General features: G+C 36.9%; 1 protein-coding gene across 2 annotated transcripts; it reads left to right on the top strand.

Annotated features, from left to right (window-relative positions):
* The first annotated feature begins 10,093 nt into the window (after window positions 1–10,093).
* LOC148089173 (NXPE family member 3-like) lies at window positions 10,094–17,315 on the top strand. 2 transcript variants are annotated; one of them, XM_087804189.1, is made up of 6 exons: window positions 10,094–10,405; window positions 11,346–11,789; window positions 12,381–12,676; window positions 13,382–13,446; window positions 13,515–13,712; window positions 14,103–17,315. In XM_087804189.1, exons 1-6 carry the CDS (start codon window positions 10,241–10,243, stop codon window positions 14,645–14,647), a joined length of 1,713 nt encoding a protein of 570 aa, XP_087660315.1. In that variant the 5' UTR covers window positions 10,094–10,240; the 3' UTR covers window positions 14,648–17,315. The 2 variants fall into 2 exon arrangements, with proteins under 2 accessions (XP_087660315.1, XP_087660324.1); XM_087804198.1 differs by having other exon boundaries at window positions 11,333–11,789.
* The last annotated feature ends 3,091 nt before the right edge of the window (window positions 17,316–20,406 follow it).

The raw sequence follows: 20,406 nt of genomic DNA, 5'->3' as shown, positions 1-20,406 counted from the left end.
GCAGGCTATGTTCTAGCTTTTTTTTAAAATCTTTTCTACTCTTTCTTCTATTCCTCTTTTTCTACCTTTTATTACCCCATTCACATGACCCTTGACCTTTCAGTAAATTAATCTACTCACACCTAGAAACTGCATTCAACTTTAAAAACACTTGCGTCTACTTACTGCTACTAATACTACTACTTCTACTACTAATTATACTTTTTCTACTACTTCTTCTACTTCTACTACTTAATCTACTTTTACTTCTACAACTACTTAATCTAGTTCTAATTCTACTACTTCTTCTACTACATCTACTACTTCTACTGCTTCTTCTACTCCCACTACTACTTCTACTGCTTCTTCTACTCCCACTACTACTTCTACTGCTTCTTCTACTCCCACTAATACTTCTAGTGCTTCTTTTAATTCTAATTCTACTACTTCTTCTATTTTACTTCTACTTTACTCCTTCTCCTACAACTACTTCTACTCCTATTTTTACTACTAATTATACTATTTATTCTACTACTTATTCTTATATTACTAATTCTATTACTTATTATAGTACTAATTCTAGTACTTACTAATAATTAATACTAATAAATCTACTTATACTTATACTACTCCCACTACTTCTTCTATGTCTACTACTAACCACCTCCTACTTCTCCTCCTCCTACATCTACTCCCACTACTACTACTTATTTTACTTATTATTATACTATTATATTATTATATTATTATATTATATTCTTTATGTATAAAGATACGAAATCCAAATCCCATGTATGGATGGCTTCCCAAGCTTCTCAACAGGACGAAGCCTGGGACCTCGTATCACCCGTCGAATGCTAATACTAATTCTACTTATACTTTTATAACTAATTGTAGTTCTACTTCTACCACTACTTCTATTTCTTCCACTACTAATTTACTACTACTACTCCCCCTCCTACTTCTACTCCTCCTACATCTACTCCCACTACTACTACTTATTTGACTAATTATTATACTATTATATTATATATTATTTTATTATAATCCTTATGTAACATTTCAACTGTTTCTATATATATATTTTTTTGAATACCAATACTTTCAAGTATTTCAGTTTACAGATTCAGCATTCACACGGCATTTTTTTTTTCCGTAAATGAACATTTTCCAATTCATATTAGGTTCCATTTGCAGCTGGGGACATGATATTCCGCGACCCTCCATTTGTTGTCTTAGCTTTCATGTGTCCTGGCTCAAGTGACTTTTGTTCAACGTCAGATAGTTGAGGAACGAGTTCATCCCATCAAATGTTATCGTCAGCTCTGATTATATAGTTATTATATAGATTGTATATATAAGATGGAACAGGTAGTTTAAAGGAAATTAGGCCCAAAAATGGCTCAAATTCATAAACAAAACAATACAAAAATCCATAAAACATTAAAAGAACAACATATAAGGCTACAACAAAACCAAAGATATATACGATTGTAAAAGGAGTTTAACAGCTATATTTGACTTTTTTTTGTTTACCCTTTAGTCTCATCTTGTCACATAAGTTGTGATAAAGATTTATAAAGCGCCACGTTGAGTTCTCAGTAGGTGGCATCATCCTTGTCACTAGTGATGGTCTGATGAAGCTTCATGAAACAGTGTCATTTTAGAGGTCAGTAGGTGGCGCCATCAGTTTAAAAATGATGTTTCATTAGAAAAGTTGTTTAAAACAAAGGAAAATAGTGCAGAGACCGACATCTAGTGGACTCTGAAAATAATGACACTGCTTCATGAAGCTTCATCAGACCATCACTACTTGTTAAGCACCTGTAAAATACAACTCAACTTTGAACATAAAAAAAAAAAAAGATTTGCACAAACTAATTCTCTGTGTTCTTTTTATTTTCGCTCAACTTTAATTTTGCTTTTTATTACTTTAAGAAAAAATGTAAAGCTAAGAAGCTGTTTCTGGAAAATAAGTACTTTAAAGTCTCATAAGCTATTTTTTTTTCTTGCTGAAAAACAATCTGGTCATTTACTGCAAAGAGGGTGACCCTGAGAACATTGAGTAAGGAAGTTGGCGAGTTATGGTGTAAGATAGAACCTGGATGAAGTCTCACGTCAGGCAGGGTTTGTGTGTGGCTGATGGCCCGGAATGCCAACTATCTAAGGAGGATTCTGAACCAAATTGTTCGAGAGACGTTCACACCGTGATCCAGTGATATCAACCTCACCAGGACTGTAAATCTGGATGAATGACTTTTACTTTTCTCCCTCCAGACTTATTCATCAAGATGCTCGCTGTCACAACCAATCCCGCTCATGGCTTCTTCTGTCATCCCCAATTAGAGTTGGGCTTTCCGCCGCATTTGTCAGTGTTTATAATGAATAGAACACGGTCACGGTGTTCGTTTTGTAATTAGATTTGATGTTTTTTTTTAAATGTTGCCTCTGATTAACGACCCGCGAGAAAATTGATGTGCCAGTAAACATCGGATTAAACGTATTCGCTCCTAAAATAGGAGAACATTTATTCCTTCATTAGCGTTTAACGTTGTTGTTTTCCGCAGCGATTCATTTGGATCGTTCATTCATCGTCACAGCTGAGGTTTTTTAAAATGAGATTCAGATGTATATTTGGCTTAATTTGTTTGTTTTTTTAATTCAGTCCACATTCTTGGCCAAAAGTGTATTTGATAGATTTGATAGAGAATGTATTTTCTTTTATTTTAAAACTTTCTTTTTTTTCTTGATTTTTATCTTAAAAAACAAAGCTACAGCATGTATTTAAAAAAAACAGTAACCACTGTTGGCAAAGTTTCTCATGCACATCCTCTAAAAAACACAGTTAGGCCTGAAATTAAACTGTCAGAATGCAGGTAAAAGTCTGTTACTATTGACAAAATGTTTTCCCCAATTAGAATTATTGACAATATGCCCCAAAAATGATATCGGAAAGAATCTAACTAAGAACTAATTAAGAGTATGTTAAAAAGGACAATATTGATCCCCAAACTTTTACTGACAGAACACAACTAAAAGCCTGTTAGATAGAATACGATTTAACTCAGAGTCTATTAGAATTGTTAACAATAAATAAATAAATACACTGAAATCCCCCAGATGATAAAATGCTATACGAATTGCTCCACCTTAAAAATAACCACTTCAATACTAGTTTGCCACAACAACTACTTCAAGATCTATTCAATGTGACTTAGTGTCAAGTGAGACTCCAGGTTCGTCGTGATGCCAACACGTTTTGATAAATCCAAGGTAATAGTTTGAATTTGGAGTCATGTCAAGAGGACCCAGATGCTCGTATCAAAATAAGCGGATCCAATATCTTGTTGCTCTTGTACGGTTTAGAGAAATCATTGATTCTTTGGCATTTGCCTATGCAAATAGTCTAGGCCAGGGGTGTCAAACTGGTTTTCATCAGGGGCCACATCATCATAATGGCTGCCCTCAAAGGGCCAGATGTAACTTATAAATGTAACTAAATGTAAGCTAATGTAAAATAAATGTAACTACTCCTTAATGTTAAATGACTTTGAATGTATTACTTGAGGTCATAACTACTGTAAAACCAACAATTGTGAGCTGCTAACAACATGTGTGATGTAGCATTTTACAATAAAATAAAAATGGCTGCACACAGCCTTGCATGTGGTACTAAATACATTGCTACACATAAAAATAAGTCAAAACTTACAGCTCAAGACTAATAAGTTGCAACTGAAATAAGTCTGACAAACAACTTTTCCTGTTGATGCACATGTGTAAGGTAAGGCAAGGTAAGGTAGTAAGTTAAAACTTTATTGTCATCACACTTGTCATCTCAAGCAGAGAACAAATAAATAAATAGCAGGAAAATCAGATTGGTGAGTCTTGAGATATGTCCCAACAAGAAAGAAAGTCTCACAACCAGTTATTGGTCACGTTTTTAGGTTCCCCAGCTTATATATTGTCTGTGTCAATTCTTTTTGATGAGTAGATCCTGAACACACCAAGTGGATCCCCTCCTCACCAGGGCCGGGTCTAGACAGGCATGTATGAGGGGGCAGCCACAAATCTTGAGGGGGCATTGTGCCAGGCCCCCTCTTGCCCCTGCCTAGACCTGGCCCTGCTCTCCACCATCCATTGGTCATGTTATGAAAATAAGTAAATTTGGCATACTTAGCTCCGTGTTTGGTGTCAAAATGCCGGCGTAGATTGTACTCTTTGACAACCGACACTGCCTCATAACACAAAAGACATACAGGTCTTTCTCCTTGAAGCACAAACATGTATTCGCCTTCACACCTTTCTTGAAATATCCTTCCCTCCGCATCAACTCTTCTCTTCTTGGACATTTTGCGAAGATGTATTTGTATTTCTCAGTTCCACCTGTTGGCATTGATTTGGAGACGCTGCAGCCTAGTGATGCGTCAATCGTGGGAAACATAATACCGGTAGGCATGCATTGTGGGTAAATGTAGTTTTCTTTACAAGCCAGCAGCCAGCAACTTGTGCGACACTTTTTCCTGCTGAAATCGGTCATGTGACAGGGAGCGATTGACAGGCCAGGGACTGTGTGTGTGCGTGCGTGCGTGTGTGTGTGCGTGCGTGCGTGTGTGTGTGCGTGCGTGCGTGTGTGTGTGTGTGCGTGCGTGCCGCGATGAGAGCGCGTGCTGCTCACATCAAAGGCTCGCAGCCGGTATTCCCAAAGCAGCGGCGCTAATGCTAACACGTAGCGTGGATGACAATCTCGGGTGGGATGATGTTGTTGGTTCGAGACAGACAGACAGACAGACAGACAGACAGACAGACAGACAGACAGACAGACAGACAGACAGACAGACAGACTGTATGGCCCATCGCCCCTCGGCTGGGCAATGAGAACCCGCCGCTGCGCCATGGATTGCGTGCGTGCGTGCCTGCGCTTGTGAAAACCTGACCGAGGCAGAGTCAGAGAAGGGAACGCAAGCAGCGCGAATAAAAGAAGGAAAACCATTTTGTCTGTTGTGTGATTGGTTTGTCGGACAGGTTTTTTTTTTTTTTTAATTAAATTTTTTTTTATTTTTTTTGCTCCTTGGTCAAGGTAAGGCAGGCGGGCCACATAAAATCACATGGCGGGCCACATTTGGCCCGCGGGCCTTGAGTTTGACACATATGGTCTAGGCAGATGAATCGCGAATGCAAATCTTAAATCTGGTACACCCGGGAACTTATCGATGCAGCCAAATTTTACACATTTGTATCGACGCACTGATGCGAAAACCAAATCCCTTGTATGGACGGCTTCCCAAGCTTCTCAACAGGACGAAGCCTGGGACCTCGTATCATCCGTCGAATGCCAGTTAGGAATCCCGTCCATGCTGTTATCCAAAATGCAATTACAATTCTGTCATCAATAATTCTGGAAAACAGAGCTGGACAATATAATATATAATATAATCAAACTGTCTTATCTCTAAATTTTCTCACCGTCGCTACTACTGTCACTTGATTTATAAGATGAGCCGTTTTCTCTTTCCTCTAGATTCATATTTAAATCTGATTGACTAAGTCTTTCTAAACAAAATACAAAATCTGGAACACAGGAGAAAGGGCAAGACTGGCACAGAACTCAGACCGGCGACTTTAAAAAAAGAGAGAAAAAACGTACTATAACAAATAGCGCCGACAACGTCAGGAACGGGAATTTTAAAAAGTACAAGTCTTCGGGAATGGATCGTCGTAAAGCCAAACCTGGTCAGGAGACGTGATCAACCGGAGATCTCTTCCGGCCTTCCCGCCCACAAATCAAATTCATCCGTGTCTGCCCTGACTCCTGCTGAAAGATAACAAAAAGCAAAAGAGGAAGTGATCTCACCAAAATAAAAACATACAGTACAGGATTCATGATATATAGTACTGCAATACTGGTGCCCTGACACTTTTACTTATAGTTATAACATTAATGCAATGATTAAACTGATTTTTTCTGACTTTCATTATGGGGTTATTATCTTATAAATTAGGTGGCGGAGGCACTTTTGCATCAGTTACACTTAGCATATTTCACTGGTACCATCATTTTCAAAATGAGTCATATACTTGCCATTGCAAAAAGCATATGAAGTCTGTCTTTTTTTAAGTTTTCTAACATGAATTTAACTCTTTGTTATTCACTAAACATCCATCTCTCAAAACCATTAACAACCAAGAGGTCATTTGAAAAGCTCATCTATATACACAGCATTAGATCGTGGTCAACTCATACAGACGGACATGAATGCAGAAATGTAGAAAAATGGTTTTCTGCTGACCTTTGTAATGTGGGCTCGTTTGTGTGGCGGAGAAAACCTTTGTCGACGGCTGACACCGCGATCTATTCACTCCAACATAAATATGGGTGATGGCACCACTTGTCTGAAATTAGATCGTGACCTTTTCCCAGTTCTTATGCTTCAATTTGTGGAGGAATGATCAGGCCGAGAGCATCTTCAGGTCATTTTTTCCAGAATTCTGAGACAAGGTATAGTCGGGAAAAGTATGAATGAAAGCGGGCATAAGAGTTTTAACTCAATAGTGGTGTTATTGGTGTTGTCCCTATGTATCTGTTTCACTTCCTGGGGAAATGACAAGCTAGTTTGTGTTTTCGTATTGTGTTTCTCTGCTTCCGCTTTTAGCCAGTAAGCTACCGAATTGTCTTCTATGCTTTCTTGTATCATATTTTTGATCGATTTGCCAAAAGAAAAATGACAAATGTATTTTGTCATGCGTCTCTTTTCTTCTGCCTGTTTTATCCACCTCGTTTTCGGCCAACACCACAGGAGCAACGGTAACCTGGGCGTTACTGTTTTTGTTTCAGACTCCCATCCTTCCTTTTATTGTTGGCTGTTGTACTTCCTCAATTCATGTGGTCAAGCTGCGGAGTACACATGGTTGTCAATGTCACGCACAGTTTGTAATTCAAACTTCACTTCTATTGAAGTGGAAAAGATGAAATACTATAAAACTCAAAACAAAAAAAATAAAAATTCTTAATGTAAAGCCATTAAAAAACATCCCATAAAAGCACTTTTTTCATTTACTTTTATTTTGAAGGAAAATAACTAGGAAAATGTTGAATACATACAAAACAAATTGTGCAGTAGCCCTCAATACACCCATTATTATAAAGTTGATCACATATTTCGATTATTGTAAATCATTCCACAGAGTTAAAGATACATTTGAAAGATTTTAACATTATTTTAACATAGAACGGTTAATGACTGATGAATACAAAAGAAAACACGGAGGATCTTGTGACGTCTATTTAAAATATTTTGAATTTGTACAAAGTTTTTAGGCATATATTGAGTTGAGCCTTTAAAGAAGTATTGTTTTTTATTATTTATAGCTCATAGCATGAGATCCTGTGCAACTGTCCTTTATTTATGTTTTCTCTCTGGCAATTGTTAAAATTAATTTATTAAAATGTATATATAAAAATAGCTGAAATTAAGATCTTTTCAGCGTGTCCCCTGTAACAAAACCGATACCAGTGGCGTCCCAGAAAACTTAAAAACACTTAAACTAATAAAATAGATCAAAAAGAAGTTAAAAATTCAAAGTTTGACAACAACATGACAAATTGTTGCACAACATCCTGAGGTTCTCTCGGGGTCATATTTGATCCTTTCGTCAAAGCTGATGGAACGTGGGAACGCAGAGGAGGAGTGAAATGTCTTCTGCGGGCAACAAAGGGAGGAAGAGGCAGGAAGACAAAAGATGTAAAGTGATGCTGACTAAGAGATTCAGGAGGCTGTTCTGACACTACAGTGGGAGTCGAAAAACACAACAACCTCTTCTCTACTCCATCAGAAATATAGCATTACATGTAGTTCAAAGTGCTTCGGTTTCAGGCATGCGTAGTCGACGCCAGAGCTGAGGCCAAAAATGAAAAGTCTATCTGGGTCTTTCTGAAAACTGATGCCTACGGTATATCGTGAGAAGAGAATAATAACGTATTTAGAAATAAAATACAAAAAAGTACATAAAACTTGTTTATACTAGTGATGAAGCTTCATGAAGCAGTGTCATTATTTTTCAGAGTCCACTAGATGGCGGTCTCTGCACTATTTTCCTTTGTTTTGAACAACTGTTCTAATGAAACAATCATTTTTAATCTGATGGCGCCACCTACTGAACATTCAACAACATGACACTGCTTCATGAAGATTCAGATCATCACAAGTGTAAATTATAATGTAAATATAAACTTAAAATTGTAGAAATTCAAAATACAATTTTTTTTTTTACTTAATCAATATTTTAACACTTTCTTTATAAAACCTGGCAGGAGTGGAGTGAACAGATGATTCTAGTCCATGGTAATCTTTGTAACCTTTGATCCATGTATCTTTCGTTTTAGATTGTGTCACCTAGCACTTTCTTTTTATTGCCCTTTGTTCTTTTTATTGTTTCATAAATCTATCGTCTGTGATGCTGTTTGCTGGATGTCTATCCCATACATAAAAGGTGGAAAAACTGCTAAAATAAGACAAAAACAGACAAGTTTCACGAATGCTGTAGATTGAACCTAACCGTACTTTTGCATCAGTTTCTTTTCTGTCACTGACACCAGTACGGTGTACATTTCAGGACATCGTCAGGTATCAGACGAAACGGCTTCATCCCTCAGACAAAACGGCGTCAGGCGGAGCAGTCTCAGAAAAACATCCGTCAGACGAAGCAGCCTCAGAAAAACACACATTAGATAGATCATTTTATTTATTAATTTTCGGAAATTCACAATTCAAGCAGAAGATTTACAGATGAACACGTTTAGAAAAAAAAAGAAGCAAGAATACAAAGTTTTGCTAACTTTTGGAATGTACATAGTCAGGTATCAGACCAAACGGCCTCAGAAAAACATCCGTTTTGCAAAACAAACAAAGGATATTTTTAGAATACATTTCTTCTTACCTGTAAAGAATAGTAGTATAAATGTTAACATTTGTGCATATCAATAAGACGTGAAGATGTTATCTTCATCATAAGATTGTACCAACCTGATTTTATGTCCAGATTTAGCCAGCAAACGTGTGATTTCCTTCTGTTTATAGCCATTGTTGAATAACAATAAAATCATTACATCTTGAAAGGGTTAAGTTGAACAACCATTAGCTGATTAATCTCCATACTCAAAAATTGATACTAATCCGTTTTCTAGTTGAATTATAAACACGAAAAGTTAAGTGGAATAAGTGAACCCTTGGAAATTATTATCCATGTTAATTTAAAACTTAAGATCGATTAATAAACTTCCTGCTAGGGTATTACAAACTATGTTAGTAAAATGTCAAATTCCACTGGAGCCAATGGGCTCACATTGATTGAATTTGTCAGTTTTGCCTATAAATAACAATAACTAAGAAAATAACTTCTTCAATCAACTGGTCCCTGAAAATTGTGGATACTCCGTTCATCGTTCATTGCAGACATCATGGATTACCTTAAAAAAGCAAGAAAAAAATATTATTGCAGACAACTCTAGACTACCAAATTAAAAAAAACATAAAGCCATACTTGGCGTATTTAATGCAACTATCGGGCTATATTAAACTAAATAAATTAATGCACAGGGATGGGGGGTGTTACCACTTTTGTGGCATCAAAAACGGGCAAATACGTCGTTGGCCTGTTTTTTTTTGGGATACGTTTCGCACTGATAATGTTAATAATTCATGGAAAGTATCATCAGGGAAAATGATTAAGAAGACTAGCATTATATGTATATGTAATATGGCAAAATAAATAGAGTAAAAAACGTACCGTTGAGTCCAAAGCGAATCGCGCCACGGTGGTGGTGGTTGATCCCGGTGACGTCACATGTATTTCCAGTTTTATTAGAAATAAAATGCTCCGGTGATTTTTTTCTCCCAGATGCTATCTGATGTCGTTTTGTCTAGTTTTGTCGTCACATGCACTTCCAGTTTAATTTGCAATAAAATGGTTCGCTTATTTTTTCCAGACGCTATCTGATGTAGTTTTGTCTGGGGACTTTTATTTTGAAGGTTGACAAAGTTCGATCTGACGGAGGTTTGTCTGAGGCCGTTTTGTCTGAGGCTGCTTCGTCTGAGGCCGTTTTGTCTGAGGGAGGAAGCTCAGACGGTTGATCACACATCTTTTGTAACTGGATCATAGCGTTGCACTTGTATCTTCTGACACCAGCCAGTGTGTACTAACGTCGTTGGTGTTAAATGGGAGGGGTTTCATTGTCCGTGGGTAAAACAGGTTCTGTCAACAAATGACATCCTCCAGCGACGATAAGGAAATAGACAGATGCAGCTCATTTCCCATGATGGCTGTGTCAAAGAGAAAGACTGTCTTTGCTAAGATGGCTGTTACTCTATTATTTTTACTCACCTTTGGTTTCATTTTTGTTTTGTCACATTTCGTCGTATATGAAAGGGTAAGTCTTGTTTTTGTACTTAACTCACATTACTACTGAGTATTTTTTTCATCTTTATTTGGCTCAAGGTAAATAACAAAAAAACACAGTTTCAACGGCCAGAATTTTGATTTGAAATTACTTCTTAGGAATTTTTATTATAGTAATGTTAGAAGTCTTTACCAAGACTCTTCTATCTCAGATGTTTGTCTATTAACATTAATTAGATACACTTTATTGATCCCTCAGGAGATCTACTTAGGGAAATTGTTTTTCCAGCACACAGCAACACAGACGATACAAAACAAGAACAAAGTGCGATAAAAAGAAAGTGCTAGATGACAGATAGAAAGGCATAAAGGCTTGGTGTTGAACTTCAGTCCTTTTGTGACTTTTGGTATGAAGCACAAGCCAAGACTTGCATCATGATGTGGAACATGCTTCTTCTGGTGCCAAGTTTCAGTACCCAAAAAAAAAATGCATAAGTGATCAGATTGACGTCCTTTTAGGAAGTGTTCTTGAGCACGAGAAATAATGATCTTTTTTTCTTTAAGAAAAAATTATTTGAGTTAAAAATTAAGCTGAAAAGTGTAACTCTGTATCATTAGCGATGTCCATTTATTTTAGTTAGAATTGATAAGATTGGTATAAAAAAAAAAAGAAGACATTTTCAGGAACCAGCAGCAAAATGAAAGTATTGGTATGACTAACTTTTTCTTTCGATCAAACCCAGCCCTATTTTAAACTCCAGTAAAAAATCAAGCCCTTCATGTACTTTAAAAAAAAAATTGTGACATGTTTTTAAGTTTTAGGCGTTCGGACACTGAGTTGCTAAGATACTGCTGTTAACCGACCTAAATCTGATAATCAATGAATGACTATTAATCTCTGCTAATGCTTTTAAATGTATTGATCAAAATCATTTAAATAAAATATTAACCCCGACAGAATGTTTCTGCAGACTGTTCCGAATATAAGCAGCGAAAAATACTTCCAAAAGAGAATCACCGTTCCACAAGCCGTCGACCTTTCCTGCAAGCTCATACTTCCACCTTCAGGAGACGCACGTGGAGATCGCTTGCTCCTGGACTCCATCTCTTGGCCTCATGTTCCACCTTTACTGGACGGCTTTTCTCTCCAACTCACCAGCAGCCCTAAGCAAAGTCATTTTTCCATTCTACCCAAAAGTGGAGAGCAAGAACGACACGTTGGAGATAAACTGGGAGTAACAATTACGATTAAAGACTTCTCGGGCAATCCCAAGACATTCGGAGGCGACGTGCTGATCGCTCGCCTTCACAGCCCGAGTCTCAGCGCCGGTGTCGCAGGACACGTCACTGATCATCTGAATGGATCCTACACCGCAACTTTCCCTCTACTGTGGAACGGAACTGTCGAGGTTGAGGTACATCTTTCAAACCTACTTACCGTCATTTGCAGACTGTAGAGCGCTCCAGGATATTAACCAGAATAGATGGATTTAAAAAGAAAGAACAAGTATAGAGTGGAACTATCCAAAGGCTGAAGGTGTCCTCGTTGTTACATAAGGTATAGTTTAGTAATCTTTAATTAAATATGTGTATTATTTTCTGAAAGATTCTTGGCAGTAAAATAGCAATTCCAGGGTATGATTAAAAAGAAAATAATAAAAAAAAAAAGAGTACAGGCATTGTTGACTTAAGGAAATCTAAAAGCTTTTTGTACTGTTTTGCAAAATTATGTATATTTCTTTATTCAATACATTTTTTTTCTTAAAAATTCTGCTAACACACTTAACAAGCTCGATTAAAAAAAAGAAATTAAATAAAATGAACAAAATGGTTATTGTTAACTCAAGGCTTATTCATATTTTGTAAAAAAAAAAAGAAAAAAGACCTTTTCTGAACAAATCGTTTGCACAGCCGTGAAGCAGCAGTTCTAAGGCTTGATTGAAAGAAATAAAAAACACAACGGTGATTTAAATGTTGAAGTTAATCTTAAGTGTTATTTTTCGCAGGTAACGTTCGTGCACCCAAGCGAGGCTGTGACTGTGCTGGACAGACTGACCCGTGAGCAGCCGGACAGAGTTTCTTTCGGTAGCATTTTTCGATCAGGACCAGTTTCTGAAACCACCATCTGTAACTACTGCATGCGTCCCACGGCCAAGGAGTTGTGCAACTTCACAGACATCAAAACAGGTCAACCTTGGTTCTGCTTCAAGCCAAAAAATCTGGGCTGTGATACAAGAATGAACCATTTCAAAAGTGGCTTCAGAAAAAACATCAGGGCCAACGAGGACAAGCTTTTTCTAAAGTGAGCAACGTCAATTTAACTCTTTTGGGTGGAATCGTCTTCAACTTTGGGAACATACAACGACTCTGACAATTACAATTATGAATGCAAGTAACACAAAACTCCTCAATCGATGTATTGCTGGCATCTTTCTCCAGAGTTATCGAGGGCTCTGAGTTACCAGTGGATCTTAAGGAGCTACAGGAAATCTTTTTGTTAACCCTGTGTGTTATCTCTGGGTCAAGGTGACCCATCTAGTGGGCTTTGACAATAATGACACTGCTTCATGAAGCTTCATCAGACCATCATTAGTAGAATACAAGCCTTGAGTTGTAGTAACATTAATGGAGTAGTTAAAACACAACTGCTTTCAGCCCTTTTGCCCTTTGTGGACGACTAAGGCTAAAAAAAAAAATAGGTTTAGGAAAGGCGTAACCGAAAGAGTAACCAAACTAAGTGACCTTTAAAGAGATAGTTACTCTCCTGCAGCGCAGGAAGAAAGGTATTTATAAAGGTTTTTAATCCGATTGTAAACTCTTTTTTCTGTTTCTGATTTTTTTTTTTCCAAAGGCATTCGTGGTAGCCGTACAAGTCAATGACAATTCCCCAAACATTATGAAATCATATCTTCCACAGTAGTTTTCTATCCAACACCGAGTAATCCAAAACGGTTTTCAAATAATGAATAAGTAGCACAAAGTGAACCTTCTTCCCTTTCGTCCTCAGTGATGTCAACATGAAAGTTGTATTACCAGGGAGTTCCAAAGTGACGGTGTTGCCAGCGAAGGACGGTAAGATCGCAAAGACTTTTGAGATACATGTGGAAATATGTGTTCATTGTATCCACACCTCTCTCAAGGTGGGAAGTATACAAGTCAAGTGCCTGAGGCGAGTGGCTATTACTACCACGGTGACTGGCGATCCCTGAGCGGCCCTCGTGTCCAACACTTTAACAACAGCACTGCTATCAGTCGGTGTCTGGCGGGGAAAACCATCAACATGTTTGGAGATTCAACCATCCGGCAGTGGTTCTTTTACCTCACAGCAGCACATCCAGGTATTAAACCAGCAAATATCACCTCGGAATAATCCTGAAAATATAACAAAGTGTCAGAAAATATATAAACATATTAAGGATCAAAACTGTTGCTTCTTAAACTCGTCTTGTAGTAAGTATAAATATTCACTTTATACATACAACATATTAGTGTTGTGTTTACAATGCAAGTTTTTGGATTCTAAAATTAATTATTACAAACACCCTTGTAACGTATGATAAGAACTGACTTCCTTTAATCTTAATTGTCTTCATACAAGCACATTTTAAAGTGGATGCTATACCCGTTAGCTTAGCTTAGCGAAACAGTGCTAGCTCCAATTTACTGTGTAACAGATTTATTTTGTAACCACCACTGCTACTTAATTCGACCTAATTTTTTCCCTCCAGGTCTCAAGGAGTTTAACCTAAAAAGCAACAGACAAACTGGACCTTTCTTGGCCCTCGATTTCCCGAACAACATAATGCTGACGTTCACTGCCCATGGCCCACCTATTCGTTTTGGCAGCATACTCGTCAACAACATTCGCTACATCGAAAACGAACTGGATAGAATGGTGGGAGGACCCAACATGGTGGTGGTGGTGGGCATTTGGTCGCACTTCAGCTCGTTCCCCGTGGAGGTCTACTTCCAGCGGCTGCAGGGCATTCGTAGGGCGATGGAGCGGATGTTGAAGAAGTATCCGGGAACGCTGATCGTCGTCCGGACGGCCAATTTGAAATACCTTACTCTCGAGGAAACGCTGGTCAACAGTGACTGGTACTCTATGCAGCGTGATAAGATTCTCAGGGCTGTGTTCAAAGGCATCAACGTTCATTTGGTGGACGCTTGGGAGATGACCTTGGCTCATTATCTACCGCACAATCTCCACCCGCAAGCCCCCATTATAAAGAACATGATTGACCTTATTCTTTCGTATATTTGTCCACGGTAGGAATGTTTCAGGCGACAGCAAAAAAAAGAACTTTTTTTTATCAAAAATCCTCAATGTGAGTTTGCAGTGGAGGAAGGTTGGTGATAAAAGTGAAAGAAATTGTCGATTTACATTGAACTTGGTATTGAATGTAAGATTATGCTCACCGTATTTTCGGGACTATAAAGCGCGCTTTTATTTTCTCATAAATATACCATACAGTGTACCTTATTCTGCCGGGCCTTATGTATTATTCTGTCAAACAGATTTTAAGTAGTACACACCGATCAAAAATATGTCAACATGTTGATAAAATACAAAACCAGATTGCTAGATAGATAGATGGACGGATGGATGGATGGACGGATGGACGGATGGACGGATGGACGGGTGGACGGATAGATGGATAGATAGATAGATGGATAGGTAAATGGATACGTAGACAGATAGATAGATGGATGTTTTCTTTTTCTAACTGAAACCTAATTTTGGCAGTAAAAATACGTTTATCACATTTTTATCACTATTTCTTAATCCTAAAGACTATATGAAGAATCATGTGTACAAACAAGCGTTCTTGCCAAGAGACCTTGATTTATTTTTATCTGTAACTTGCCAGTCGTTAGGAAATTAGTAGCGCCAGTAGCATTGTAATAAACAAAAGCACCATCTGGAAAAACAAGCTCCAGAAATAGAAAATAATTGTTGGTTATTACCAACATTAAACATTTGACCCTTACTTGTCATTATCTGCGACTGTAAAAAGTGATGCACGGACTCAATTGAATTGAATCAAATGATGACAAGATGGAATAATATTTATTTCTATTAGTTAGTTGCACTAAAGTACTAAAGTAGATTCTGCTGCTTCTTTAAAGGACGATGTGTATTTAAAACAATGTTTTTGTATTTTCTCGTGCAAACTTTGCTATGCAAAAAAACCCCAAAACAGATCCTTAAACGGAATAAAGGTGATAAAATGAAAGGGTGTTGTAGATGGAAGTTGAATGGTGGAACAGAATGTTCACATGTGAATGAACTTTTGTTTCTTTAAGTCAATATTGACTTGAAGAAAAAGGCCACAAAGTAAACGCACCAGTTGTTTGACTGACATGGAATTAAGAAGCCTTGGGGGGAAACCTTTTAAACAAACTCAACATTGTCTAAAGAGTCGTTAAAATGGTCGTCTTTCAAAGGAACGACACAACAAAGGTTTTCTACTTTCTTAATCGTTGTTTCGTAAACAAGAAAGAAACGATCCGACTCCTGATTGAAATATGACACGATTTTATATTTTTTAACACAAGTCAAATACGAGTAAGGGTGACTTCATTCGTCCCTATACTGTTTGACTCATTAGCCCTTAGTGTTTGCGTTAGCACTTAGAATGTTTACCGAGCTTGTGTTGGACCCTCGAGCTTCTCCGATCGAAGGGCTTTTTCTACGATCTAAACCGACTTTTCAACCGTCAGTCAATTTTACTACAGGATTGAATTCCTTAAATTGACTTTCACTGGTAAAATAATCAATATTCAAAGTATGATTTGACTCTACATGCTTAAGTCTTTGTTATACTCTCAGTTCGTAGGATTTATGTGACAACTTGAATGGTTAGTTCACCCAAAACTTCACTAATTTTCTTCTCGCCCTCATGTCGACTCAGGGTTGGGATTATCTTCAGAGTAATCTGTTCCTTTTTAGCGTTATAGCCAAAAATGTTTATTCATTTTAATGTAGTGACTGGAGCTCAGTCGTCTTCGTCTTTATATTTGTACAAAAAGACACTTAAATACATCCAAATAACTCCATAATGCTCGCTGTATTGAAGCCTCGATGAGAAGAATTTTTTTAATTTAAGTTTTTTTTTTACTTCCTGTCTGTATTGCCGGATATTCTTTGAACTTCTGCTACAAGCACGCTTAAAATAAAGAGTTGTAAAATAATCCTAATCATAAGTCGACATGAGGGTGCGTAGAAAACGAGGGGAGCTGGAAATTAACTCTTGCTTATTATGGTTTAAATGAAGCAGGTTTCTGACTTACGTCTTCCAGGGTGTTTCCAGTTCCTACTGCAGTCACATGGACCGAATAAGCCTTGTAATGACAGGAGCGTGATGTGTTTGTTGAGGGAGTGAGAACATTGGTACATCATGATGAATGTGCGGCTGAAACAAAACACGAGGTTGGAAAAGGTCACTGAAATATTAAACTTCTAATTTCTAACAACTTTATAATGATGTGAGAGAAATTAAAAAATAAAAATCTCTTTTAAATGTTTATATCTGACCCAATATGTATTAAATTATCTAGTAAAAAAAACAAACAACTAATTTTGACCACAAGAAAAAAGACACATGAATCTGGATGAGGACGTTCATTATACTATAAACGACAGGAAGACATTTTGGAAAAAAGGGAAAATATCCACTGGACATTCGGGATATTACCAGGATATTATATATGACTGTATCAGAATAACTACTAACTTTTTTTTTTCTGTCATTTTTTTTTGTTGCAAGACGTCTTTCTGGTTTTGTAGTTTTTTATTTTTGCCTTTTTTTGAAGGTTGCAGGTTCGCCTCCTGATTGAGAGGGAGGCAACCTATGATATACGTACATCAATCAATCAATCAATCAATTAATCAGCCAGTGTGACCCTTGCTTTCTATGTGATATAAAAGGTGTAAATGGTCTGTGTACTCGTACTTGTGTTGGTACTGACTTCATTGATTATTTATTGTATTTCTTTTTTTTTTAAAACCTCAGTTTGACAATTCAGGATTACAAGTTTTAAGAGTCAAATCTGCTGATTCATCCTTCAAAGTCACTAAAAGAAATTCATTATCTAATGATCTTGGGAAAAATATAAACAAATAGTTAGTATAGGAATAACTTACCAAATTAATAACAAACAGGTAATGTATCAGGAATAAAGTAAATAATAATAAATAATAATAAAATAACTTTTCTTGCTTAAATGCTTAAACCTTTTTTTTTTTATCTTGGGGTCAAACTCACTCAGCCTGAAAACAAATGTGTTTGTGGTATCCCTTGTGTTGTCTCTGGGTCAAGGTGAACGACCTCCCTGGCTTCCATAAAAACACATGGAGTGGTGGAGGTCACTCACCTTGACCCAGAGATAACACAAGGGATACCTCAAACACATTTGTTTCCACGCCTTCGTGTCACCTTAACCCTAAAATAACACAAGGGATATCTCAAACACATTTTTTTCCAGGCATTTGTGTCACCTTGTCCCAGAGATAACACAAGGGTTAAACTGGTGCTAAAAACAAACTACTTTACACAGATTTGCAACAACTTTTATGAGTACAAGATCCTTCAGTGTCTCATAAAGTGTGCCAAGCCAGCTATATCAGTCTCTGCTTCCCTGATTGTCGCAGTGTGGGCTCCGCAGTGGTCCTTTCCTTTCCGTATCATTGATAATTGACCAGCTCGGGCAACGCCGGATCAGCAGAAATCACACTGCAGCTGCTCCTGGCTGCCACAGCAATTGGAGCGGAAAAAAAAAATCATAAGAATCATTTTTGAAGTAATCATCCGGCCGTCCTCCAGAACCTTCTCTGTACGGGGAACACTGTGATGTCAATGCACCCCCCGTCCCGAAAGTAATGGACACCAGGGGACCAGTCAGTGGCTAAAATGTGCTGCCGGAGGCAGAAAGACCAACTAAAATTAATATAAATGCAAGATTAATTATATATTCAAGAGATTTTCTCTATATTGTGTTAGTAAAACTTACCCATATATGAATCAGAACCATACATTTCAAACTGTTTTACTATTTTTTAATGTCATAAAATGTCAGAAATATTAAACCGGTTGTACATTTTCTCAACATTTTAAACATACTTTTAAATGCTCAACAATATTTGAAGAATATGTTAAAACACAACCACCCGTGACCGCAGCCCGTCTTCTTTTTCCAGCCGATTTCTGATGGTGACGAGATGATCTTCTTATTTGGATGAACCAAAAAAAAAAGTGTGTTGTTGTGCGTGTTTGTGGAAGGTTTCCTCCTCCCTTGGGCAAGTCTCGGCAACAGCGGATCAGAGCGAGACACTTTTAATTAGTCAGACAAACCCAACGAAGGCAGTGAAGAGGAAACAAGAAATGTGGGTTTTACTCCCAGATGCTGGTGGCTCACACTTAATTAGAAGAGAGATTATCCGTCTCTTTCAAAGCCTTTTTATTTGAGTCAGACTTTGTTTTTATTATTATAATTGAGGAAATATTTCGGATGATTTTGATAAAACAAATGTAAAGCTCTCCCAAGGTCGGAAAATCTGTGTTTAAAAGCTGTAAATGTTTTTAGATATATATATATATATTCAGTTTGTTAACGTTGTTTTTACTTTTTGAAAATGTACTTTTTTTTCTATGTAGTTTTATGTCTTGGGTCAAATTAAATAATCTTTTTTTTTTTTTTTAAACAGCTTTTATTTCACATTTTGGATGGCAACGTGTATGAATCTGCAAATCCAAACAGAATGAAAAAAGAAATAATCATTACAAATAGGTACATGTGGTAAGTTGAAGAAGCTCCAGAACCATTGAAGAAACTATATATTTATAATAAGAAAAATATAAAATTAAACCATCATAACCTCTTTTTTTTTTTTTAAAGGAACTATTATACACAATTGGTCTCAAACTCAAATGAGGTGTTTTAAGACTTAAAAGTATTTTTTTGATTCAAAATTTATTTATATCTTTGTTGCTTTTCTATGGATTTTCGTAGTGATGTGCTTGTAAAGCTTCATAAAGCTGTGTCATGTTGTTTAGATGTCAGTAGGTGGCGCCATCAGTTTAAAAATGATGTTTCATTAGAACAGTTGTTCAAAACCAAGGAAATACTGCAGAGACCGCCATCTAGTGGACTCTGAGAATAATGACGCTGTTTCATGAAGCTTCATCAGACCATCACTTGTTTTTTGTGTGGTTTGAGTGTGAATTTTGGCCATTTTTGTGTTGTCTTTAAAATCAATGTTGCATAAATGATGTGATGATCTTTTTTTTATCGACAAAAACACTACATACTGTAGCTTTTTCTCAACAGAGAGTCTTCAAAATATTGGTCGAGCCAAAAGGCAATTGAATCGTCTGGTTATTTGTTATTGAAATGACATTTTATGGTAATGTCTCTCCTTCCTTTGCTCTGTCACACACCATCCTCCTTTAATAGCAAAAAGTGTGCTCCAGAAAATGTTGTGAGCGCTGCTGCTTCCTGTGGTAAAAGCGTTTAGATTTCCGTTTAGATTATATGAAACAAGAGGGCGTCTGCAAGCGAAATATATAACAAGGTATTTGATTTACAAGTCTCAGAATTTTAACCTTTTTTGATGCTGATGGTATAAAATAATTTGGCATTTCTTTTTTATACTTTTGTTACTGAATAAGTGCAGACAGTGTTGAAAACTGAAGTGTTGTGGATTTGCTGGTAGGATGTTGCTAAAAACAAACATTACTAGGATTGTGTTTGCTCTGACACAGAGAAAGATCAAGTATTCAAAAGTAACCACAAACGAAATATTCAGTTTGTTAACGTTGTTTTTACTTTTTGAAAATGTACTTTTTTTTCTATGTAGTTTTATGTCTTGGGTCAAATTAAATAATCTTTTTTTTTTTTTTTAAACAGCTTTTATTTCACATTTTGGATGGCAACGTGTATGAATCTGCAAATCCAAACAGAATGAAAAAAGAAATAATCAATACAAATAGGTACATGTGGTAAGTTGAAGAAGCTCCAGAACCATTGAAG

Source organism: Callionymus lyra, chromosome 1 (assembly GCF_982586985.1).
Source record: "Callionymus lyra chromosome 1, fCalLyr1.hap1.1, whole genome shotgun sequence".
Lineage (NCBI taxonomy): Eukaryota > Metazoa > Chordata > Actinopteri > Syngnathiformes > Callionymidae > Callionymus > Callionymus lyra.
This window is presented reverse-complemented; position numbering and strand designations above follow the sequence as displayed.